This window comes from Tiliqua scincoides, chromosome 4, assembly GCF_035046505.1.
Source record: "Tiliqua scincoides isolate rTilSci1 chromosome 4, rTilSci1.hap2, whole genome shotgun sequence".
In the NCBI taxonomy this organism is placed as follows: Eukaryota; Metazoa; Chordata; class Lepidosauria; order Squamata; family Scincidae; genus Tiliqua; species Tiliqua scincoides.
Window position 1 is genome coordinate 57,337,133 of NC_089824.1, and position 26,646 is coordinate 57,363,778.

At 43.6% G+C, this 26,646-nt stretch overlaps 1 protein-coding gene across 2 annotated transcripts in view; it reads right to left on the reverse strand.

The window, feature by feature from the left end:
• DLGAP1 (DLG associated protein 1) overlaps positions 1-26,646 on the reverse strand; it is a 136,756-nt gene that overhangs the window by 19,280 nt on the left and 90,830 nt on the right. For both annotated transcript variants that reach the window (XM_066623635.1, XM_066623636.1), the window contains 3 exons: positions 17,336-17,709; positions 14,613-14,701; positions 3,634-4,055 (listed from right to left, as the gene is read on the reverse strand). In XM_066623635.1, coding sequence (XP_066479732.1) covers positions 3,634-4,055; positions 14,613-14,701; positions 17,336-17,709 — 885 coding nt within the window. The remainder of the gene's footprint in view (positions 1-3,633; positions 4,056-14,612; positions 14,702-17,335; positions 17,710-26,646) is intronic.

Sequence of the window (26,646 nt, forward strand, 5' to 3'; positions counted from 1 at the left end):
GGTTAAAAGAGAAGATGTTTCAGACCTCATTGATAAATTAAAGATCAATAAGTCACCGGGCCCTGATGGCATACACCCAAGGGTTATTAAGGAATTGAAGAATGAAGTTGCAGATCTCTTGACTAAGGTATGCAACTTGTCCCTCAAAACAGCCACGGTACCAGAAGATTGGAGGATAGCAAATGTCACGCCTATTTTTAAAAAGGGAAAGAGGGGGGACCCGGGAAACTATAGGCCGGTCAGCCTAACATCTATACCGGGTAAGATGGTGGAATGCCTCATCAAAGATAGGATCTCAAAACACATAGACGAACAGGCCTTGCTGAGGGAGAGTCAGCATGGCTTCTGTAAGGGTAAGTCTTGCCTCACAAACCTTATAGAATTCTTTGAAAAGGTCAACAGGCATGTGGATGAGGGAGAACCCGTGGACATTATATATCTGGACTTTCAGAAGGCGTTTGACACGGTCCCTCACCAAAGGCTACTGAAAAAACTCCACAGTCAGGGAATTAGAGGACAGGTCCTCTCCTGGATTGAGAACTGGTTGGAGGCCAGGAAGCAGAGAGTGGGTGTCAATGGGCAATTTTCACAATGGAGAGAGGTGAAAAGCGGTGTGCCCCAAGGATCTGTCCTGGGACCGGTGCTTTTCAACCTCTTCATAAATGACCTGGAGACAGGGTTGAGCAGTGAAGTGGCTAAGTTTGCAGATGACACCAAACTTTTCCGAGTGGTAAAGACCAGAAGTGATTGTGAGGAGCTCCAGAAGGATCTCTCCAGACTGGCAGAATGGGCAGCAAAATGGCAGATGCGCTTCAATGTCAGTAAGTGTAAAGTCATGCACATTGGGGCAAAAAATCAAAACTTTAGATATAGGCTGATGGGTTCTGAGCTGTCTGTGACAGATCAGGAGAGAGATCTTGGGGTGGTGGTGGACAGGTCGATGAAAGTGTCGACCCAATGTGCGGCGGCAGTGAAGAAGGCCAATTCTATGCTTGGGATCATTAGGAAGGGTATTGAGAACAAAACGGTTAGTATTATAATGCCGTTGTACAAATCGATGGTAAGGCCACACCTGGAGTATTGTGTCCAGTTCTGGTCGCCGCATCTCAAAAAAGACATAGTGGAAATGGAAAAGGTGCAAAAGAGAGCGACTAAGATGATTACGGGGCTGGGGCACCTTCCTTATGAGGAAAGGCTACGGCGTTTGGGCCTCTTCAGCCTAGAAAAGAGACGCTTGAGGGGGGACATGATTGAGACATACAAAATTATGCAGGGGATGGACAGAGTGGATAGGGAGATGCTCTTTACACTCTCACATAATACCAGAACCAGGGGACATCCACTAAAATTGATTGTTGGGCGGGTTAGGACAGACAAAAGAAAATATTTCTTTACTCAGCGCGTGGTCGGTCTGTGGAACTCCTTGCCACAGGATGTGGTGCTGGCGTCTAGCCTAGACACCTTTAAAAGGGGATTGGATGAGTTTCTGGAGGAAAAATCCATTATGGGGTACAAGCCATGATGTGTATGCGCAACCTCCTGATTTTAGGAATTGGTTAAGTCAGAATGCCAGATGTAGGGGAGAGCACCAGGTTGAGGTCTCTTGTTATCTGGTGTGCTCCCTGGGGCATTTGGTGGGCCGCTGTGAGATACAGGAAGCTGGACTAGATGGGCCTATGGCCTGATCCAGTGGGGCTGTTCTTATGTTCTTATGTTCTTATGTTCTTATCTTATCTTGGGCATAAATTAGAAACATAAATTTCTGATTTATGGGATAAATTACAATTTAGGAGGTATAGGTAATTTCTGCAGTTATGAGTTTTGATCTCCTCTCCTTCCTTCTGCCTTCAACAAGTTCAAACAAGTGGTAATCTCTAAAAAGCTCCAATAAAAGTTAAACTGTGACACCTAAAGTAATGCCATCAGCACTCAAAAAACTCTTGTTGCCAGGAAACTGCAGGTTAGCATCTTACAGCACAATCCTAAGCATGTCTATTCAGAAGTAACTTGTATTCAGCGGGGCTTACTCCCAGGAAAGTGTGTAATGGATTGCAGCCTCATCGCCCAATCTTGAGGTCCTGTGGTGCGTGGCTGCAGCAGCACTGAAAACGGCTACTGCTGCATCCTACGCGCCTTGGGCAGCCGCGGACGGCACTTTGGGAGAAGGGGACTTTCGTTCCCTTCCCCCAGGTAAGGGGGAAGCTCCACAATGGGGCTACTTGATTCACCACCGACCAAAAGGTCAGCGGTAAGGGAGGAGAGTTCATGTCGGGCAGCGAGCCCCACATGAATGCTCAGGATTGCCAGTCTGGGGTAGGTGAAAAAACTGCCATCCACAGTCAATCTGAATGTCAGAAGAAAATTCCTACCCGGCCCTCATGATGAGTGACCGGCTAATCTCAGACTGTACATACCCATCATGGCTTGTAACCTGTGATGGTGTTTTCCTCCAGACATTTGTCCAATCCCCCTTTAAAGGTATCTAAGTCAGATGCCATCACATGTCCTGTGGCAAGGAGTTTCACAGATGAATACATGCTGGGTAAAGAAATATTTTCTTTTGTCTGTTCTAACTCTCCGGACACTCAATTTTAGTGGATGTCGCCTGGTTCTGGTGTGTAAGGGAAAAGAGCATCCCCCTATCCACTCTATCCATCCCCTGCATAACTTTGTATGTCTCAATCATGTACCCCCTGAGGTGCCTCTTTTCTAGACTGAAAAGCCTCAAATATTATAGCCTTTCCTCATAAGGGAGGTGTCCCAGCCCAGTAATCATTTTGGTCACTCTCTTCTGCACCTTTTCTAGTTCCACTATGCCCTTTTTAAGATGTGGTGACCAGAGCTGAACACAGTACAGGTGTGGCTGTACCATCCTACAATGGCATATTGGCTGTTTTATTTTTAATCCCCTTTTTAACAATCCCTAACATGGAATTGACCTTCTTCACTGCCGCCGTACATTGGGTTGACACTTTCATCGAGCTATCCACCAGCACCTCAACATATCTCTCCTGAGGTGTCACAGACAGCTCAGAATCCATTAGCCTATACGTGAAGTTTTGATTTTTTTGCCCCAATATGCCTCATTATTCAATTTTTTGCCTCAATATTCAATGAACTTTCTATGCTGACATTCATTTATCTGTATTTTCAAATGGCAGATCTTTGAAACTACTTCCATAAAGCAAAAGCAATCCTCAGCCTTGAAATAAAATCTTCATTACACTTTTCCAAAATAAGAAGCATTCTTCAAATCTGGACTACACATCTTAAAAACGCTAGATGAATCCTCTGATTATCTGTTTAGTTTACACGTGTGAATCAGAAACTACACAAACAAGATAATTCTCAGAGATTCTCTCTCCACTTTCCAATGATTTGCAGAAGGTACTCTCAGGGCCTAATCCTATCCAACTTTTCAGTGTCAATGCAGCCATGCTAATGGCACTTGCTCTCCATCCTGCAGTGGAGGGGAATAGTCAGAGGCCACAGGGCTGCACTAGCATAGGATTAGGCCATAAGCAGTCAATGGCACCTAGGAATATTATAATCTTTCTAATCACCAGGCTTCTTAATTTGATGGCAAATGGCAAAATAAACATGTCTACTTTTATTGGCATTTGAATGACTTACTGTCTTCAGGCAGGTGGTTTTCTCGTTCTTCTCTCTCCATCTGATGGCACCAACCTTCCATACGTTCTCTCTCTGCTTGAAGAAGCTTCAAGAACCAGTGTCCATCTCTAGGGCACACTGACCTTTGAACAGCCTCAATGGGATCTTCAGTTATAGAATCAATCCAGGGATCCGGAGGAGGTAAAATTGAAGGATCAAAACCTGCATCAAAGTCATCATCCACGGCACACGCATGATAATGATTTCCTGAGCCCTGTATGCTAACAGTGGAAGTGCTGGCATCTCGAGAATACTGTCTTAATATTTGCCCAGGATATGAATTGTCTTCTTGATGGTCCATGGACATTTCAAAGTTCTCATGGAAATCCATGTCTGCTTGAACTGCTGTAGTTACACTATTTGATCGTGTGAACCTGCGGAAACTGAACAATGCAAAATAAACAGCTTAGCCAAAACAGATATTGTTCACAGGGAAATACATTGCAGAGATAAGAGGGTGAGAACAGTGAAAACTCAGAACAGGGTAAGCATAGCTGTCTTGAGCATTCAAATGGAAAAGAGTAGAAATATTTCAATAAATCAATAAATATTTATATTCCTGCATAGATTTGTCAGAACTCTGGCATTCAGCCTTTTAGATAACTAATTTACATTTTTTTTTAAAAAAATATTGTTTTAATCTAGATTCCATCAGGTTTCATATCAATTTTAATTTGTGGAAGAGTCTATTAATTTATCTGTAATTATGCACAGTTGCCCCATCAATCTGAGCCATATGTAACAAGTGCTGGGTTAGGTGACAATGATGTTTCTCATGGATCACCTTCAAGCCCAGTTCTTGTTGTGTGTCACATGTTACTCCTGTCTCTTCCCCTGTCCCCACCTAATAGGAACTAGGGGAAAGAATTTAGAAACAGGAGCTGGGGGAAAGGGTGTGGTAAAAAAATGTTAAATTGTCTTCTAGACTAGAGCAATGATTTTCAACCTTTTACATCTCGCGGCACACTGGCAAGGCACTAAAATGGTCAAGGCACACCATCAGCTTTTTGACAATTGACAAGGCACACTGTGCTGTCAATGGGGGCTCACATCCCCCAATGGTCCTATTGATAAATGACCCTCTCCCAAATTCCTGCGGCACACCTGGGGACCATTCGCGGCTCACCATTGAGCCATAGCACAGTGATTGAAAATGGCTGTAATAGAGAAACACCTCTCCAAACTTAATAACAGATCTCTTCCTTCTTCTTCCTCACACCCACCCACCCACTCCCTTAAGTGGGCCAAGAGACAAAGGGCACAATTCTAACCAATCCTAATCCTAACCCTAACCTAACAATCCTAACAGGCAATGCAGCTCTGAGGTAAGGGAACAAACATTTCCTTACTTTGAGGAGGCCTCTGTGAGTGACACCCAACTGCAGGACGCAGCACATGTCCCACTGGCACCGCTATGCCAGTGCTAGAAAACACTGACATAAGGGGTTAGGATTGCGCCCAAAGTGACAACACACCATGTCCCTGGCATGTCCCCCTTAAGTGAATGCAACATGATATTTGTATAGGTGCACACACTCCAACTCTTTATGTAGACAGCCATACTAGGTCAATAAAAGCAGACATTTTGAGAGGGGAAAACCATTCCAACACTTTCTTTTAATATAGTATTTTGAATTTAATATTCTTCTTCCTTTTCCCCCAGTGACTTGCTTATAAACGCGATGCAGACTAGCAGCCCCGACCGTTTTCATTTTGCCTTGCATCCTGACCCTAAAGACTTAAGTAGCTCAGTCGAACTTGTTTCCATGAAATGGAAGTGACTGACATCATGAGGTCTAGCCAAAGCATAATGGTGTATCGGGTACTTGCTTTTAAACTTAAAATCAGAGGCTCACAAGGGCAAGACAGCCGCCATGCAACCCAGTGACAATTTCACAACTTTGCCTTGAAACTGACAACTTTTACCTGGAACATGGTGAGGAAGCAGCATGATAAGCAAGAACGGCATGTTCCTTCTTTATTTTAACCTGTTCTCTTTCTATGGAACTATTCCAGATTTGCCTGGGTGCATGAAGGCTGTTTAGTTTTGGTGAAATCGTACAAGGATCTATGGCTCTGGGCCAAAAGGGCGTCTCACATCGTTTAAGGTATGAGACATTCTGTTGACAGAAAAACAGTGTTGACAGGCTTCAGAAAGTTAACCTTAGAGCATGAGCCTATCTGTGCCTACTCAGAAGTAAATCCCATTAAATTCAATTGAACTTACTCCCAGTAACTTACTCTGCACATAAGATTGAAGGCTTAATGGGGCAAAAGTGGCAAAAGATGTGTTGTAAACAAAGGGAAGGAAGACAAAAAGTGAGGGGGAAGAGGTTACTATTCAATACCATAATTGCCAAGGAGAATCTTTGGCAGCAATAAGTATCCAAAAAATCAGAACAATAAATTTCCATGACATACACCAATTGAGATTTCCCTCCACCTTTTCTTAACTGCATCGACTCAAACACCTTTCATGCTGCTGCACGCTGCCGAACACAAGTAGTGTAAAAGTAAGTTATATAAGTTCCATTTGCACAGACAAGCTGCAGCATTGGCGTAGGAGTATCTTTTCATTTTACACTCTGAATACTTTTGCAACACAATCCCATGCATGTTTACTCAGAATTGTTCCACTGTGTTCATTGGGGCCTACTCCCAGGAACGTGTGTATAGGATTACAGCCTTGGTGTGTTAAACCCACACTTTTCTCTCTCTCACAGGGGAAAGAGATCCAGAGATCCAGGCCTGGTTGACTGCTGCTTGAGACAGCCCAAAACTTCCAATCCTCTCTTTTTTTGTGCATGAATGCCTTCATAACCACCATCATAACCACGGCCACCTCCTTAAAGTCCTGGTCATCAGGGGTGGGGATTATGGGAAAGATTCTCCTCACACCAGCTAGTTTTGAAGAAGCACAGGTGGGATATAAGGTCAGAAGATCTGGTGATCTTTCTAATGGCTCTCCAGGAAAATAGGGCCTTTGGGAACAGGATGGCAGCAACTGCTACCTTCTCTTAAAGCTTCATGGCTATAATTCCTGGTAGTGACTCCAGAGGAGAAGGTAAGCTACCATCCCCTGCTCACTTTCCAAGGAAAGCAAGTGAAAATAAGATGGGGTAACAGATGGGAGGGCTGTCAAGCAGGCAGTAGGTTGGGGAGTGCTGGACAAGCATGGAGTGCAAGGCATTCCCCACTAGCCTGCCACCTCCCTCAGCCTGCTGCTCGATCCAGGTGCTTCCATTGGCCTTATAGGTGGTATAAGGTAGTATGTACAGCTGTACAGGTGGTATGAAAATTCAGAGGGTATTAATGGCTTTATAACAATGATATCAAAAGTATTAAAGTTTAAGTAGTAATTGAACTTCCCATGAACCCTTTCAGTTTTACCAGCTACAACACAAGCATCTCTGGGAATCTGTTTCTCACATCACATTACCTCACATTACTTTTTCAGACATAGAGATGAATATCAAGGTTGGAAAAAGAGCATGGGAATCAGGCCCTGCGTGCTGCTTTCTTAGAACACATGTGCATTGATTTTTATCAAACATCAAATCCCTGTTCTGAAAACCTAAAGCTCTTTTTGTGTCTGTGTGAAGATGGTGTAGTGCCAGAGGCACTGCATTTTTAAGCTCTGAGGAACATGCCCATACCATTCTATTTCTTAACTAAATTAGTACCATTAAAAAAGTCTGTTTAAAACATAAGTCAGGACTGACCTCATTAGGTGTGTCTTTATGTTTATTTAGACAACACAGTGATACAACCTTTTTGGATGGGCTATTCTGAGACTGGCCTGTGTAAACATGCATGTCTTTAAAAGAAGTATGGATCTACCGTGGAAATTAATTATTGCCATTGTAAAACTAAACAGTTCAAAGGAATGAGGGCTCAGTCAAAATGTCTCCAGATACACCACCTTGGCATCCATAATTATTCGTGAAAAATTATCTTGCTAATTTTCACGTCAAGGAAAAAACAGTCGTCTGACTACTTCCAAGAGGACCTAGAGCAGTGTTTCTCAATGTGTTTATCCTCCACTGTACTGCTTCACATGGTCCACCTATTTGAAGTACCACCAGAAGTAACAGGTAATAATGATATCATCGTCTGTTATTTCTAGTTTGAGAGGCCAGATGCAACAAGATCAACTATGGCTCAGAGTGGACAGGAGAGCATTTTTTAGTATAGAAAAGCATGTTTTGGAGCTCTGCCTGCCAAGCTGAGCCTCCTACTACTGCTTGTTGTATCACATTCCTAGTCTTCGTGCTGAGTGACAGGGGTCCAGGGGTTCTGAGAATACCACCAGGCACCAACTCAAGTACCACTGGTTGAGAAACACTGACCTAGTGTAGACAGTTCAGAATGAATAATAAGAAACTCAAGTTAGGATATTGTTTATACTAGGCTTCATTTGTCTGCTGAACCATGATCCAGGAGGATTCTGCTTCATAAAGCATTCAGGCTCTGTGCAGGTGCTGGCAAATTAACTGATTTATGGTCCAATCCTATCCACACTTACTTGGGAGTAAGCCCCATTGACTAGAATGGGATTTACTTCTGAGTAGACATGCATAGGATTGGGCTCTTAGGCTGCAATCCTAACCACACTTTCCTGAGAGTGAGCCCCATTGAACAAAATAGGGCTTACTTCTGAGTAGACCTGGTTAGGATTGTCCCCTAAGGGCGCAATCCTATCCAATTTTCCAGCACTGATGAAGCCGTGCCAGTGAGGTGCACTTTCCATCATGTGGTGCGGGGACAGTAACAGTAGCCGCCTCAAGGGAACAAATGTTCCCTTACCTCAGGACTGCATTGTGGCTGCATCAGCCCTGGAAAGTTGGATAGGACTGGGCTGTTATTTGCAAGGGATCTTCAGCTTCCTAGCAGGTGTCCTAGTTCAGGCCTCCTGCAGGGTTTTCCAAGTACAAAGGAATAAGAGTAGAAGGAAATTTAGACATTAGGTTGCACTTAAGAGGAGAGTTCACAATTACACTCTACTGTGCCTGAAAGTAACACATTTCTAGTCTCCATATTCTGCTCAATGAAAAATCCTATATAGTGGAAAACATCAAGGCTGTACATCTTGTGACCCACCAAACTGAATTCAGTCTGCTGATCATTTATCGTGGCTTGCTAAGTGCTTGACTGCCCCTGATCTGGTGGCTCAAGATAGCCAGCAAAAAAGAGGAGGTTGAATAGAGGCCCTGCAGGAAATGAAACGTGGTTGGTGGGCTACATTTGGTTTGGCAGGTCATAGTTTTGAGAGTATGGCAGGGTGGGGAGTGGGAGTTTTTGTAAATCTTTCCAAAAATGATTTTTTGGATAAAGATATAAAGCCCTCCTCATTTCCTTGTTTCTCTGTTCTTCAAACCTGAGTACTTTTGTGTTCATTCATGCCCTACAGGCACAAGGTGTAATAATTACAACCTCTGAGAACTATGACAGTTACCTGGCCTAAGGTGCACAAAACCATGAAACCGTAGACTGGCTAAACCAGTATTGAACACAATACAGAGTCTGTTCTGAATGGTAATAGCAGGTTTATTTGCATGCATTCATCTCCCTGCCTCTTCTTTTGTGCCTCTTTTGAGAACCTTGTTTATATTTTCAGTGAAAGGACATTTTCTTTTATGCAACAGGTGCTGAGTAACTTACAGATGGTTTTGGCTGCATTAATGATATACTTTTTATCTCGTTTCCCTGAAATTTTAATGATGTGCAAATTTATATGAACTTGGCATGGCTTATGGCTGAAACAACTAAGTTGGACTGAATTGTACTGTACTGCATACAGATGGTAAGTGGCAATGGTATCGATGATGATTTCAGCCTGTTTCATTGTAGCTTAGAACAGACGGTTATTGCGGGACTATTTCAAGAGGATGAGAGAGACAAAATAGGTAATGCAATACTTTCTACTGGGGCAACTTTAGCTGGTGAATGATTTGCAAGCTGCTGAGATATCTACAGATCTTCATTTGATATAACTGAAAGGCAGTTCATTTTTCAGTCACAGATACAAGGCTCTTTAGCAAAAGAAAACTCTTTAGTCACTTTAGGTATGCATTGACCTAATTCTAACTTCCTTGGCATTCCTGAGTCCTGTTACATAGTTTACGAACAAGAAGGAAATAGATTAAAGCTGCCACCATAAACACATCTACTAGTAAGTCCACTGAAATCAGTCAGACTTACTTGGAAGTAAATGTCTAAGAGCCCAATCCTGTGCTCAGCAGCATGGCTTCATGCCACTGAGCACTGCCGCATGGTTTGCAAGCCTCTCTGCCGGGCTCCTGTGCCGGCCACAGCTCTCCATCCAGGACACCGCCAAGCCACAGTATGGTAAGCAGGGGCGGGGACTGGGGTGGGGAGGAAGCGTTCTGGGGAGGGGGGAGGCCGGTGGGGGGCAGAGAGAGGGCGGGGGGAGGTGTGACACGGAGAGGGCTGGAGGCGTGCCAGGGGGGAGGGAGGCAGGTCCGCGGAGCTCCATCCGCAGAATCCAAGGCGCTCGTGGAGGGTTCGGCGCCCTACATGAGCACCTTTACCTTACCACTGACCTTTTGGCCCATTGCGGGGCTGCTTACCTTACTCAGGGCAAGGGGACGAAAGTCCCCTTCTCCTGAGGCACCTCCCACGGCAGCCCGGGGCATGCAGGATCCGGCAGCAGCTGTTCTCAGTGCCGCCAAGCCTGGGCGCCCCGGGCAGCTCAAGATTGGGCTGTTAGGCTGCAATCCTATGTACAGACTTTCCAGGGAGTAAGTCTCACTGCACACAGTGGAACTTACTTTTCAGTAGACATGCACAGGATTGCGCTGTTGGAAATCCACAGGACTTGCTTCTAAGTAAATGTGTTTAAAATTACGTCCAGGCAGAGGTGCATAGGATTGCACTGTAACTGACCCCACAAAAATATGATACCACCTGCTGATAACTATCTCACCTTTCACACACTCTTTTGGTGCTGTTTTAACTTACAAGCAAATTGAAACATGAGGCTAAAATGTCCAGACTTCTTAAAATATCTTTTATTCTCCCAGCAACACTACTATGAAGAGTAGAGCACTTTGATATCAGGTCTTTATTTCCCAGATAATTTATTTGAACCTGGTTCTGTCTGCATTGTAATGATTTCAGACTGGAGATGTACACATTTCAACAAGTGGATGGCAAGCTATCTGGTAAATCCAGGCCGTATTTTGGCAGATTTACTTCTCTGATTCTTCTGATTGTCGGAATCTGTGTAAAGTAACAGTGGACAATAAATAATATTTCTGTCAAAAGTTTCCTTTGTCCACAGTAAACTTTTTTTTTTTTAAAGATTTTTAATGAAAAAAATGCAAAGCTTACCAAAGAATCCACAAGAATCCAAATATAATTAAACGTAAGAAAAAGAAGATATCATAGGGCATCACACGAAGGCCAGCAGTGCCTCCTTGACCTTTTCAAAATATTTTAACTTTGTTCCAAAAGACTGTAAATGATCTCCATTGTCTCAGGAGTGAAGAAGGGCTATTGTTCCATAATCTTTTAAAGTGTGTCGTTTTTGTCTATGAAGATAGCTTGCCTGCCATGTTTTTCTTTCCCGTTGCTTCTCCCCCCCCTTTCCCCTTCAGCAAAGGATGGTGGATTATGGAGGAAGGAAGGCATCACACTATCCTGGGTGAAACAGGTTTAGAGCCAAACTTGGCTCTATTACTTTTGAGATGGAAAATTAGCTGGAAAAATTGATTTTGGATCATACTGTCCAGGGCACTTTCCAATCTATGAAACTGAAAGGAAGGAAACTCAGTTTTGGCACTAGGTTTCTGGGGCCCTCCAGCAAAGCAGTGCACTGAGTCCCACCATAGCATCCCAGCTGTTCCCTGATGGTGTATTGCAGAGCTTTTCAAACTGGGGCATCGCAACGCCCCAGCCTGTGGGCCCTGGCCTCTGCCCCCTTAAGCCTGGAGGCTTTAGCGAAGGTGGGGCGAGATTGCTCCACTTTTACTTTCACTGCTGCGGGGAGCCCTGCCAAAGGTTGCACTGGGCTCCCCGCGCCCCGGGGAGGCTGCAGGAGGCTTGGGTAAGTGCACCCAAGCCCCTGCAGCCCCCTGAGCGGCGCGATCCTGGGGATTGCACTGCTGCCTTCCGCCTGCACCCACTGCCTCCCCCCCCAGCCCCTGCAAGCACTTACAGTGGCTCAAACTCTCCATGAGAGTTTGAAAATCACTGGTGTATTGGGTTCTACTACTCCCACTTGTAGTGAAGATTCCAGTGGGTCCACTAATAGGTCTGGTCCCTCAGTTAGGGCCTGACCTGCCAGTCCCTGACCTCATGACTGAATCTACATTACCTCAGTTACACTTCCAAAACAGTTTCATGTAGTAGTATAGGTACAGGGAGGCACAGCACTAAGTTTTGCAGGGCGCCTCAATGTGCTGTGCAAGCTGCCCCATCCCTCGCTGTCAGAGCCATTCCCGGTGGCAAGAGCAAAGTAGAGGTGTCATGTTTGCTTTGCTCTCGCCGCTGAGAGTGGCTCTGAAGGTAAGAGAAGGGGCAGCTTGCACAGTGTATTGAGGTGCCCTGCATAACTTAGTGCTGTGTTCCTCCCATAGCAAGATTACTGGTTTCTTGGTCTAGTAGTCATTAGTTTTCAGCTAGGCTGGAATTTCATTTTTAACAGCACCTGAACTACTTTAATTTCAAGTCAGACAATCAATAAGCACATCAGCACAGCAACTTCCCATGCTATTGATTCCATGTATCAGGATATAAAAAGAAGTACTATACAATAAATTGTACCTAAAGAAGTACATGCACTGCATGGGGGTTTGTGCAACATTTCACTGTGGAACCTCTACGACGACATGGGTCTGCATGCTGTGGATATAAACAGATTTACTACACAACCTGAGGGGGCTGGAAGGACTGATACAACCCTGTATAGACGTCTCCTATGACAGGCAATGCTGCAAGGTAGATTTCGCTGGAGAAATCTACAGTATACCTGGATTATTCAGAATGCATTTGAGTCCACAATTGCTCCATCTGCTGTAAAACATTAAGGGACTGCTGCAGGTTGAAGTCATGAAATGTATTGGGATTGGATGCCCTGAACAAATGCATCCAACAACCCCCTGAATGAAAGCCATACTTATCTGTGTACATATGAACTCTTGAAGTCCATGCAAAATGATGGAAAAAGTTTTAAAAGCCATAGAAAGAATAAACACATATTCAACAACAGAAGCAGAAAGCAAGAAGTTATAGTGATTAAAAAATGAGACAACATAGTTAGCTGAGAAATGGCAGATTCCGTGGCAGTTTGCATATGTTTACTTTGTCAACCTTGACAATCTCTTTTCTTCCCTCCCTTTGATTCCCTCCCTATCAAAATTTAAAATGATCGGGGGGGGGGGGAACCTCTCTTTGTGCATATTACCCTGAAAAGTGCAAAGTACTCCTGGATGCAAATAAATAAATAAATGAAAAACTATCATCTTATAGAGCACCAGTTCCCGAAGAGTGGGTCTGCGACCCACCAGTAGGTCAGGACCCAATTTCTGGTGGGTCACAAAACTGACAAAGTAGATTAGGCAATGTGCATCAAGGGTTAAACAACCTGTGGCTTGGGGAGAGCAACACTGCTGCCCAATCACCATTATAGCTACAGAGGCCTGAACAGCTGGTAGTGAAACATTTTTTTAGGAGGGTCTTGAGGCTGAAAAATTTGGGAACCCCTGGTATAGAACAAGACCTTGGAGAAGATAAAAAGTTACCAATAGAAGATAATCCTTTTGCTTCTTTTTAGGGTTTTGCAGTGGCAGAATTTTTGAGACACAGATGTGCCAGGACTGAAGACTATGTGGAGAGCCCTAAGTAAGGAGGCTGGTTTTAGTAGTAAGGGGTTAGGGGAGAAGGAACTGGAGGTTCTCCACACATTTTCTTAGAATTCTAGTAACGAAAGCAAGTTCTGGAACTAAGCTTTAGCTCAAGTTAGGGCCTTGCTGGGGACCTTCTGCACAGTCATGATTCATCTGATTAATAACATGTCTTCACTGAAACTGCAAGGAAAGTAGCAGTAGTAGCAGTAATAGCAGTAGCAGCTGCTGCTGCTACCACCACCTTGGGCGTTTGCTTCAGCAAGGGGAGGATGGGATTTCAAGTAGTAGCTGTGGTAATCTTGCTTGATCTGAAAAGAAGTCTTTTGTGCCTGGGAAGCACTGCACTGAGCCTTTGTCACATTTGTATGCATTCATTTATTTTAGTATGAGAAAACCTCATCCTCCTTTGGGCTAAGGAAACATATATGAAGGAATATTCTTTTGGAAATGAAGGTGCAGCTGAGGATTCTGTGTGTATATTTGTCTATGGCAGGGGTGCCCAAACCCTGGCCCGGGGGCCACTTGCGGCCCTTGGGGACTCACAATCCAGCCTCTGGGGAGCCCCCAGTCTCCAATGACCATCTGGCCCTCCGGAGACTTGCTGGAGCCCATGCTGGCCTGATGCAACTGCTCTCAGTGTGAAGATGACTGTTTGACCTCTTGCATGACCTGTGGAATGAGGGCTCCCTCCACTACTTGCTGGTTCATGTCTGTGATGCAGCAGTGGCAGTGAAGGAAAGGCTAGCCTTGCTTTGTGCAAGGACTTTTATAGGCCTTGAGCTATTGCAAGACCTTCATTCATTTATACAAGTTCCACTTCTAATATATTCATTTATGTAAAATTATTCAGATTTGAAATGTAAATTAATTCGGCCCCCGACACAGTGTCAGAGAGATGATGTGGCCCTCTTGCCAAAAAGTTTGGACATCCCTGGTCTATGGAGAGGAAGCATGCAGGTGAGAAGAGCCTGCTCAGTATAAATAGTAGGTGCACATCCCACCCCCCATTATAGGTGCCTATCACTGATATAGATGGTGAATTTTCAGAATATTGAATTAATATTTGCTTACCACTTCTCTTCCTCTACTTGAACACCTATGGATTGGAACTTACTCGTTGCTCTGTTTTCACTTGAGCTAGAGGAGTCCTCACCATCAACCTAAAAGAATAACCAAAAACAAGTAGAATAAATCATATTGTGTAAAAAAATTATATTGTATTCTAGTGCTTTTTTAGGTTTGCCTCATTAAAATCCTGTTTAAGGTTCCTTAGCCCGTAAGATAAGCTGAAATGTATGCTCACTTGAGTTAACCTGCATTGCCATTCTCCAGTGGCACTCTCAGTGGCATAGCTAAGACATCTGCTACATGGGGTCAAAGAAGATTTTGTAGCCCCTTCCATGATGAAATCAGATTTACAGTGCAATCCTAATTTGTACTGGAGCAGGTAAGTCAGTGGGCCTGCGCTGCATCCAAGCGCAGGTTTGGACAAAGTGGCGCAACCCAAAGCAAGGGGAAAACTTTCCCCTTACCTTGTGTTGTGCTGCACTGACCCCAATGGGTCTATACTTGGATTTGCGCCACCTGATGTGTTAGTGCAGATTTGAGCAGAATGGAACGGCCAGGGGCTGCCCCGCTCCACCCGGGAATGGGGTCAGGATCCTTGCATAACCGCCAGATCCTCACCCTGCCTCCTGCTCCCCGCCCACCTGCCCGCCCCCAGGAACACCCACCGCTCACCCTCCCCCACCCTGAAACACCTCTTCCCTGCCTCCTCCCCACCATCCCCATGCCCTCTCCCGACTCCTGTGTCAGCCAAGCTTGGCCGACACAAACTTACCCTGCAGAGCCTGGATCTGGTGTAGGGAGACCAGTGCAACTCCTTGCAGTGGCCTCCCTGACTCCTGAGTCAGAGCAAAGTGTCGTATGGCACATTTGCGACACCCCCGGATCGCCGCAAGTGACTTGTGCTGGACTAACCCACAGGTTAGGATTGTACCCTTAATTTATTAAGTAAATAAATAAAATAAAAAGTTTTCTGGTAAATTGACCACATCTTTTGATAGAATACAGATATTCCAACATGGTTCGTTTCAGTGCGCTCAGCATTAAATTACCTTTCCAATGAAATATAACATGATAGCATTATTCATACTTACCAAGGTTTTCACAATTAAAATGTTTTCTGGTTAATTGGTCATAACTTTTGATAGAATATAGACAGCCCAATGGGGCTTATTTCATTGCATTCAGTATTAAATTACCTTTACAATGATATATAACATGATGGTATTATTTTGTACATACCAAGGTTTTCACAATTTTGGTTACTAGCATCAAGCTCAGCTTGTTGCTCCCCTAAAGCTTGTTGCCCGGTACAACTGCTATCCCCTGCACTCCCTTAGCTATGCTACTGGGCACTCTCAGGAGAGTCACCAATGAGTTTAATGCATTAGTTTTGACTAAATCTTATCAGAGATGTAGTAGAAACCTGTCATGAGATCTTAAAAACAGACAAATTCAATATTAATTCACTCTTACTTACAAGCAATTAAATGTTTAAAAGAAATTACTGCAATGGAATAAGTATTAAGAGTTCCCTGTAACCGAGTGTACTATTTCTGTCTCTGTGGCAGCCATTTTCAACCACTGTGCTGTGGTGTGCTGTGACTGGTCTCCAAGTGTGCTGCAGGAGTTTGGTGGAGGGTCATTTATTAATAGGACCATTGGGGGATATAAGTCCCCACCAACAGCATGGTGTGCCTTGTCAATTGTCCAAAAACTGATGGTGTGCCTTGACAATTTTAGTACCTTGTCAGTGTGCCATGAGACGAAAAAGGTTGAAAAACACTGCTCTATGGCATAACCTTGGAATACGGACAGGAATCAACACTGCACTGCATGTTCATTCTGACTTAGGCAGATAGTAACAGTAAGTTTAGCTATGAAGTAAAATGGAAACAAATAGCTCATTTATAGTCCTCTATGCCTTGAGCTTCAGTTGTCTGGCACTTTATTTGGCAAGTTTCTTGTTTGACAAAGGACTGATTCAAATGTGCAGGGAATGATTTGTGAGAGGAGGACTGTGCCACAACTGTACCGTCTCAGATTTCACAGGGGTGGGGTTTCTTGTTTGAAAGCAGCTGGCGGTGAAAACAGCACCCCACATATTATTTATTTAACATTAAGAAATATTTATTCCACTCAGGTTTGCCACCCCAGGGAGAACAGTAGCTCCAGCCTATCTGAAACAGCCCAAAGTTTAAGTTCATTTAAACAAGGGTGAATCAGACAGACCTTATCCTTGTGCCCTCCACATGCTTATTTAACAGCTAAGTAGAACAATGCTGCTGCATTCAAGTGAGTAACAGTTGTTATGTGATGCATGAATAAGCAGTGACAATTCAGCTGAACTGGTTGAAAACATCTCTCTGGTGATAGTGCAGTGTAAATAATGGTTTTACACATTCTCTTCCAGTGATTTCATTCATGCTTTCCTGACTCCTGCTGGGTTATGAATCACAGGTTTAGGTTTTGGTGTGCTAATAATTCAAATAAGAGGAATATATTAAAACAGCCAGAAGCCTCACTAAACCCTCACATCTGATATATATCAGATTAATTAATGTAACTTGAGGAACATAAAAGGAATCTAATCGCCATTTATCTGAAGTAGAACTGGGAAGCAACCAAAACACAGGGATTAGGAGCTGGGTTATTTCAGTGATAGCAATAACTCTCAGTGCCAATTAAAGTGCTTAACTGTGACTCAGTCCCATAGCATTATGCATTACCTGTATTCCAATAGAAAGACATCTGTTTTTCTTGAAATGATCCCGCTTTCTGTCGTCTGCAGTAACAGTGGCAACAGTGGTAGTGGTGGTGACCGTAGTAGTGTTGTTACCCATGTGCTGGCTTGCAGGGCCATGAATCTGCGCATTGGCTGCCTCAATAGCAGCTGTCAATGCCTTCATACTGTCCAAGCTCTCTGTAGAGTTGCTAAGTCCTGACTGGCTGATGATATCACCCCTTTGTCCATGTCCATCCATGTAGGCATCTTGGGCAGATTCTGTGCTGCTCTGGGCAGTGATGGAGATGAAAGGTTTGGTGGTGGTTCTTGGTGGGACTGGAGGTGGTGTCTTCTTATATGTGGTAATGCAGGAGGAAACTATAAGGAAAGAAAACAAATTGAGATGTAGGCTGAAAACTTTAGCTGCCAAGCATTACAAAATATATAACATGGACTTCAAACAGAGAAGCTGACATCGAAAGTGAAATTCCGTAACTATTAAATCAGTGAGAATTTTGCTATTCAGTTTAGAAGATACAAGATTTCACTCAAGCTGTACAAGGTTTTAAAGATGACCACAAGGTTTTAAAAGGTTTTAATGAGGATGCAGGTATTAAAGAGGACCCTTGCTATATTAGCTATTTGTACTCTTTTTATAATTTGCTGATATTAGGAATAGAAGAAAGCTACCATATTAAAAAAAACACCTCTTTTCTTTGTATTTACTTTTTAATGGGAGTAAGTGATTTGTTGATTGCTGCCACAGAAATCTGGCTCATCCTATGTCAATTTCAAGATACATTATTTACAGCTGTATTTTCTATCCAGCTATCACTTTTTTTCAATGAGCCTTAGGTACAATTGGTTTATATTTATCCTTTAACTTAAGGGGAAACCTTCTGAAGTTAACTCCAATAATGTTGTTTAAATAATCTATGGTGGCTACAATATAGTATAACCTACAATGTTATGTATTGAAAAAACCTGGACAGCTTTCACAACAACAAAAAAACCCAGGAGAGACAAACAATAAGGCACAAAATTCATTCATTAAAATGACAAAGGAGTTCTTCCAGCACCTACTGCATTCACAGTCAAGTATGGTAGCAACACTTATTACTAACAATAATGTTGAGGCAGAAGGTGGCTTATCAGATTTTTTTTAATTGGCAGACACACAAATTGGAGCTAAACTACAGATGTTCTTCTATCTGTTTGCTCTGTGTATGCTTACTGAACCAGAATCCATTATGGCATCAATATGGCAAACTCATACGCAGAGCTTTTCCGCTTCTTGATACCTAGTTTGCAGTACAGTGAAAGTCAAAATCAGAAATACATTCCTGTTTATTGGTAATTCCAAGGTAAATGTTTGTGTAGAAGCTCACATTCAGAATTTTAAAAGGCCACTAAGGATTCAATCCTAGGAGCGCCCTGGGCTGGCCAGCCCAAGAGTGTTGTTAAGGTGCCATAAGGCACGTTTGTGCCTCCTCGGGAGTCGGCTGGGTCAGCGCAGGGATGTATGCTGGCCCATGGAGGCTGAATCTAGCCTCCACAAGCCACTCCATTCTCCTCGGACTTATGTCACTTCCAGAAGTGGTACAAGTCTGAGAAGACCCACTGGGGCTGTGGTGGCTTATCTGGGGTAAGGGGAAGAGTTTCCCCTCTGGCTGAGCCACTTGGGGCCCCTATCTTGCGCTGGATACAGGCAGGCCTCCTCGCCTGCCTGTTTCAGCACAATATAGTATTGCGCTGCACTAGGAATAGCAAATGCTAGGATAAAGAAGGAGCAGAAACTACAGCATCTGATTAAAATTAATTTGTGTGAAAATTAAATAAAATTTAAAAATATTAGCAGACATGGAAAACAAAGTTCTGCATATTCTCCAAGAGTACATTATACAAATGAAACCACAGCGCACCAGTTCTGTTGTGGCCCATTAATTGGCAGGGATAGTCATTGTGTCGGAACTCAGTACCCTTTATCTAGCATCACAGGAGTCATAGGATGCTCTATAATAAAAAGTCCTGTCTATACTGAATTACACCTTCTTCTGGATTTGTGGATTGTGATATAGTTCCATTTTTGTGACGAGGTGGCTTAGAATTTTGGTCTCAGTCATGTGACTTGAAAGTGAAAATACTGCAGCTGGAATATATTATGCAGATCAAACACATTAGTAAAAATTTGCTTAAATGAATATACTTATTTCAGACTGAAATTCTTAGTTCAATACATCATATATAGACCAGAACTCATTTTCTCCCCATTCTCCCAGTATCTCCAGCTGCAATTATCCTTTGGTTGATATTACTCCCTCTTCTCTGCTGTCAGTTTTCACAACAGTGCCAAAGCCTTCGTTAAGAGAAAATCCCAAATTATATAAGACCACAATGAACAATGGACTATATCCAAATAAAGTTAGTCATGACTAAGCACCACTGAAATCAAATGAGACAAGTTAGTTGTGTCAAACCTGGGTCCCATTAATTTCCATGGGACTCAGTCATAACTTTCTTTGGACAACCAGCATGTACCCTCTTTTGTCAGTGGTTATACCAATTTCCCTAAAACAAATCAGTGAACTTGCCTCCTAATTTTAGAGTGTTTCCTGATTTAGGGCACAATCCTATCCTGCGCTGGAACAGGCAAGCTTGCGCTGTATCCAGAGCAGGATACTGACCATAAGCAGCTCAGCCAGAGGTAAGGGGAAACATTTTTCCTTACTTCTGGGTAAGGGCTGCTGGCCCCTATGGGTCTCCTCGGACTTGCACCACGTCTTGGAGTGGCATAAGTCTGAGGAGAGCGGAGTGGCTTGAAGTCGCTCTGTTCTCCTTGGGAACGGGGGTTGGGATCCGGCATAACTGCTTGGCCAACACAAGTGTCTGAGAGGAAGCCAGCGCAGAGGCTTATGCCAGCCTGCAGGCCGGCACTTCTTGGAGTGATGGCCCAGCTTCCCCTCGAGGAGGCACAAATGTGCCTTATGGCACGTTTGCGACCCTCCTGGGCTGGCGCAAGGAGTTGTGCCGGTCCAATCCCAGGTCAGGATTGCGCCCTTAGAGATTTATGATGTGCTACTGGGTGTGAATTAGGTTTCTTAAGGAATCCAATGTTCAGTGAATATTGCATGCTAAAATGAAGAGGCAGAGAGAAGAAAGGCACAAAGCAGGATTCTCTGAAACAAGTTAATGCAGAACCTTTCCTGGAGTTGCATTTGAACAGACTATACCAAATTCAGAGGCAGACAGTGTGCAAAACATAAGGGAAAAAAAACCTGCCCCAGGCCTTTTCATTGCTGGAAATGATGTAAGTTACTTGCCACTCCTTTGCTAAAACTACAACAAAACAGTGCTGAAGCCACAACCCACAGCACATGCTTCTAAATGTCAGCATTTACTGGAGGTCTTTGGAAACTAAACCATGGTGAGCAAGTGGATGGCATGCTGCGGTTTTATTTCCAATCACTCCAAGAGCCTAGCAACTCACATGGCAACATGTCACTTCTTTAAAAGGCATTTTGTTTTATGTTAACTGCAACATTTTTGAAAAAAAGGGTTTTACAGAAGCAGTGCTGAGAAGAAATGGGATAGCCTGATACTTTTTGTTCTGGGGCCAACAAGGGCTGCCAAGTCTTGCACGGCAATGCATTCAATTGGCACAGAATGGGGGTTTTACATCACTGTACTGGCCATAATGAGAATGTGGCAACAGTGGTCAAAACAAATCACAGCCAGGCCTCTTCAGCTGAAATAGGTAGCCCTTGGAGAGAAGGCTGGACTCCAGGGTAGATTTATGGATACAGAATGGCACTTGCTCCTTAAGACTAGAACTCAAATTCCAGCTTGGTATATGGCCTCTGCCCCAGTAACTCCTTTGCTATTCAGCCTCAGTTTCTTATCTGTAAATTGGGAACAACAGTGACCTACTTCACTGGGCTGTTGCAATGGTGAAAAAGATACGGATAAATTGATATCTTCTGTATGAGGGACTAGTCAGGTTATATGTTTATCTTACTGAAAACACTGAGCTAGATGCAGGCATATACCAAAGCTGTGAATCTGATAAATCTCACTGGAGGATCTGAATAGGGAGAATGAAAGGTACACTCTCCACAAAAGGGAAATTACATTACATCAGTTCTTTCTTGGATAAAAGTGTACTGTACAATACACTTATCATGGGTAATCCAACCCTGGAGATCCAGAAGAATCTTTGGTCTAATGTGGAAGTCAGCAATTGGTGGCTATCCCTGTGAAAACCTAGTTCCCCAAGAATCACTGGCTGCCTCTCTTCTGCAACCTTTTGCCAAAAATGTCAGGCAAGCTAAGAGGGTGTTGGGAAAAGCAAGAGAGCATAAGTAATGAGTCTGGAGAGTAACAACAGCTGTCATTTACTGTCAGAAGGGAATAGGTGCTGGTTGTCAGTAAGCTGCCTTGAGGACTTGGAGCACTTGGCCCACTCTCTCTTCAAAACAATCTTCCAGCAGGCTCACACTTGTGTTGACATCTTGCATTTCCTTGCACAAAAGCTCACCACATAGATTACAGAGGCAATTAAAGAGAAGTCATTAAAGGTGGCTAAACTTTGTATCTGATTTGGCAAAAAACAGAAAGACTCTTTATGATTTACATACAATTAGTCTGAATTCTATTAATAGTGTAAACTATTTTTGATGCTTTGTTGTTCTTAGGAGGACTTCATGAACAATATTTATCACATTTACATTACCTGATGGTTTAATATTTATCCCAACGGAAAAAGGGGAGGGAGTTTCTTCTAACAGTTAATAGTTTCCAAAAAACTTAGTCATGGGACAGGAATTTAGAACAAGGAGTGTCAACCATCAGGTACAGGAGGAAGTAAGAATAAAATATTTCCAGCTTTGCTTAATACCAAGAGTTAATAGCAAATATTTTGTTATAAGAGTGCTTTAAGCATAACTCTTAGGGGGAAAAAAGCACAATCTCTCATCATAGTGTGCCATTGCTCCTAAATCGACTAACACTGAGAAACAAGAAAATCCATAATGTGATGGAGAGAAACATCATAACTAATCGAGGAAAGGCAAACAAGATATGCATGCATTGTCTTGGTTTAGTATGGCTTTTGGAACTTCTACCTCATAACTCTCTGGCAAGGATTCCTACTTCTGTCATACTCGCACTGGTGGTTGGCAACCTTCAGTCTCGAAAGACTATGGTATAAGCCTACAGCACACAAAATTCCCAGGCGGTCTCCCATCCAAGTACTAACCAGGTCTGACCCTGCTTAGCTTCCAAGATCAGACAAGACCAGGCATCTGCAGGGTAACAGTTGCTGCTACATGAATACAAATGAAAAAGGGGAAGCCACACCCCCAGGAGATGCCTGACCTATGAGATGTTACAAGGTTGTGTTCCTTGAACAGATGGCCACCATGAGATTGCACAAGACCCTGGAGCAATGCGTGGATCTGAAATTCTGCACCAGCATACACACAAGATTCCCACACCTCCCCCATCCAATTCTCTCTTTCTCCTTGTTTGGCTTCTCTTCTCTGCTTTCCCCTACCATCCCCAGCAAACTGGATTAATGGAGATGTATCCAAAGCCCACACAAATCATCCTCTCTACCCTCAAATGTTGCTGATCTCCATGCTTCTTTCTCACCTCTCTCTGTTGCATAGTACTGGCTGGTTTGCTTTGCACTTCATGGCCCTGAGTCTCCTCTGTTAAATGCTGACTGGTCTGGCTGCTGCTATTATGGCCTGCCACCCTTCCTTGCCTCACCTACCAACAGCATGAGACAGTCAAGGCTATCACTCTGCTCAGTTCTGGCCTCTGCTGCACGCCTCTCTTACAGTCAGCAACCAATTTGCTCCTTTATTGTTTGGCTGATCTGGAGGAAGTTTGCTGGTGCAATTGGGCTATAAGAAGCTCTAAGCTGAGGTCAATTGCCAGTGACAGATCAGAGCAGAGTTGGGGTGGGTAATGGCCATAGGAGAATGTGTCTCAGTGTGGAGTGACAGTGGGATTGTCAGTGAGTGGTGGTGCGCCCTCTTAGACCCAGGAACCATTAGACAAGTACCTCATGTGGCTGATCTCTGATGTGCCCATGTCCGCTCAATCCTACTTAACTCTCCACACAGCAATGAAGCAGAGCCAATGTGGCACCCACTGAATCCTGTGGGGGTGTTTTGGCATGTGGAGATCTCTTCAGGTAAGCTTGTGCAGGGCAATTGGGTCTACTTGGACCTGCACAAGTTCTGTAGCAAGCAGAAGTCTGAGTAGACCCGGGCCAGGGGACTGAGGGTGGGATGGGTACTAGGATATTGGTGTGTGCCACTGCTCCAATACTGCCTCCATCCCTGCCCCTGTCTGCCCTCCTCCCTACCCCATCACTGTCCTGTTCCACACTCCTCCCCACCAACTCCTTACACTGACTTACTGGTGCCGGCGGTCATGGACCCAACTTACCGTGGTGGCCAGGCCATGATGAATGGCTTGTTGCTTTTTGCAATTGTCATAAAGGGCCTTATACCACCAGAACACTCATTCCAGTGGCTTAAGCCTATAATAGTATTGGGCCGTGTAACTACTCTCTCTGAAAGTATGAGGTAGGATGTTATTCATTCAAATTTTAGTACAGCCATCTACTGTCTGTCATCTTCAGCTCCCAGTTAAAATATGAGGCTAATGTTGACCTACTTTATTTCATAAATGCATTGAGCATTCAGGAAAAGCACTACTGTACTGCACATAGATACTAAGTACTGTATTTGTTTAAAGCAAGTTAATGCAAATCCTCTCTTTCCTGGTTGTTCGTTTAATCTCAGTTAAATAAAAATTTCCGTAGATGCCCTTGCATCTATGGTAAACTGATTGATTGTTCTTATATTATGCAGATTATCTCAAGCATAAAATTGAGATCTATATGTTTACAGAAATTCATGTACAAATACAGAGGGAGCGAACAGGCAAGCTATTACTAATATTTTCCAGAGCAAGCTGTGAAGTTATCACGCATCAGTAAAACAAAGGGCTTATGCGTTGAACATAACAATGCTCTTAAAAAAATCTCACCTTAACAACAAAACACTATTTAAAGTATAGCTTAAGTTGATTTAATAATTGAAGCTTAATTAGCTGATTTTTGCATTTTTAAACTAGTCTCCTACACAAATAATTCAAGCATAACACTTAGGCTGGTGGGTTTAATGCACATTTGAGTAAAAAATGTTTCACTCCCTCTTTCTATCCTGCTTTAAGCCATGCATTTCATATGAAAAGGTATCTTTTAGGTCACTTGTGAAAACTCCCATAGGCAAATGAATTTCCAGACACTTTCTCTTCTGATGGAACTCAATTCACTCCCTTGATATAGTCATCAGACACGAAAACTGCCTTAAGAATACAACTGAGTAGGTCTTAACCAGAACAAAATTTTACAGAAAATTTATACATAACATGTATTAGAACACTACAAGTTTTCCTTGAGAAAGAAAATTTTTTTTTTTTTTAATTAATCCTAGTTGTAGTCTACAGGAAGGGGTACATCTTTCAGGGGATAAAGGCACAGAGCAGTGGACTGCACTACAAACTAGAAGGTACAATTACAGCAAACTGATGCATGGGTTTGCACACATGAGCAAGTAAGTGCACACATAGCCTCCCAAAGGCATCAAGTAATGAGGAACAATCTGTAACATTGAGTAAAGTCAAATAAGAATAAGATCACACTGTCATATATCAATGCCATGAGATACCTATGGAAAAATGAAGTCTTGCAGGGTACGACAACACAGTTCTTAAGTGATCATTGTCTAAGGCAGGGTTGCCCAAACCCCGGCCCTGGGGCCGCATGCGGTCCTCGAGGCCACTCAATGCGGCCCTCAGGGAGTCCCCAGTCTCCAATGAGCCTCTGGCCCTCCAGAGATTTGTTGGAGCCTGCACTGGCCTGACGCAACTGCTCTCAGCGTGAGGGCGACTGTTTGACCTCTTGCGTGAGCTGTGGGATGAGGGCTTCTCCACTGCTTGCTGTTTCATGTCTGTGATGCAGTAGCGGCAGCATAGGAAAGGCCAGCCTTGCTTTGTGCAAGGCCTTTTATAGGCCTTGAGCTATTGCAAGACCTTCATTCATTCATATAAGTTCACCCCTAGTATATTAATTTAGGTAAACTTATGTAAATTTATTCAAATTTAAAATGTAAATTAATTCTTTTTTCCCCCGGCCCCCGACACCGTGTCAGAGAGATGATGTGGCCCTCCTGCCAAAAACTTTGGACACCCCTGGTCTTAGGCAGGGGTGTCAAACTTGTTTGATACCAAGGGCCAAACAGGATTCTTGGTGCCTGCTGAGGGCCGAAAGTGATGTCATTAGGCAGGAAATGATGTCGTTAATCAGGTCATAACCAAAATTAAGCACTTTTTTCACTTAGGAACTCATTAGCTGCAAATGACAGAAGAAAAAATGCACAAATCTTGATCATATTTCAAGTTATGGGAGAGCCCAATTTTCATGTGGGCTGCCCTTATAGCAGTAACACCTCAGCACTGCTCAGCAGCTGAGAGCCTGAGGGCCAGATAAAAAGCTTCCGCGGGCCGCATCTGGCCCCCGGGCCTTATGTTTGACACCCCTGGTCTAAGGCACAGACCTAATGTGCAAAAACCCACATGGGTAATTGGCATTTTCCATGGAATAAGAGCACATTAGGAAGCAACACCATGTGGGTTTTCTTATCCTGTGGGTTTCATGCCATGGAATATCGAAGTATCTCTTCTCCATTCTTCCCTCTCTTAATCCATGAATTCAGAACCTTCTTTGTGAGTTTTAAAACATGTGGGTAGCAAAACCCACGCGGTTCTTCATACCTGTGAGTTTGGTAGGTGAGACACAGCCCAATCCTATCCACACTTTCTTGGCAGTAACTCCTATTGACTCTAATGGGACTTACTTCTGAGTAGACATGCATAGGATTGGGCTGACAGTGTCCTAGACAGCCTTCCTGGGAGGGGCCCTTCTTCACCACAGCGCCTTCTCTTGTTGTTTTTGGCTTTAAAGGGCAACCTCTCCCTCTCAACTGAAGTGAGCAGGAGAGGAAGGTGCAGAAGCAGTGTGCATTTGAACTATGGTCTGAAATGTTAGCTTTTGCCTTTGATCTAAAAACATTAATTTTGCTTGAGATGTCACAAAACACACTTTGACACCATTTTCCTTCTGTTCTTTAATGAATCGTTTTTCTAGCATGCTAGCAACTTCACTTCAGGCTATTTTCTAGCCAAAAAACAAACACAGCCACAATATTTGCCCAAACCAAGATGTTTCTTGCCCTGAGA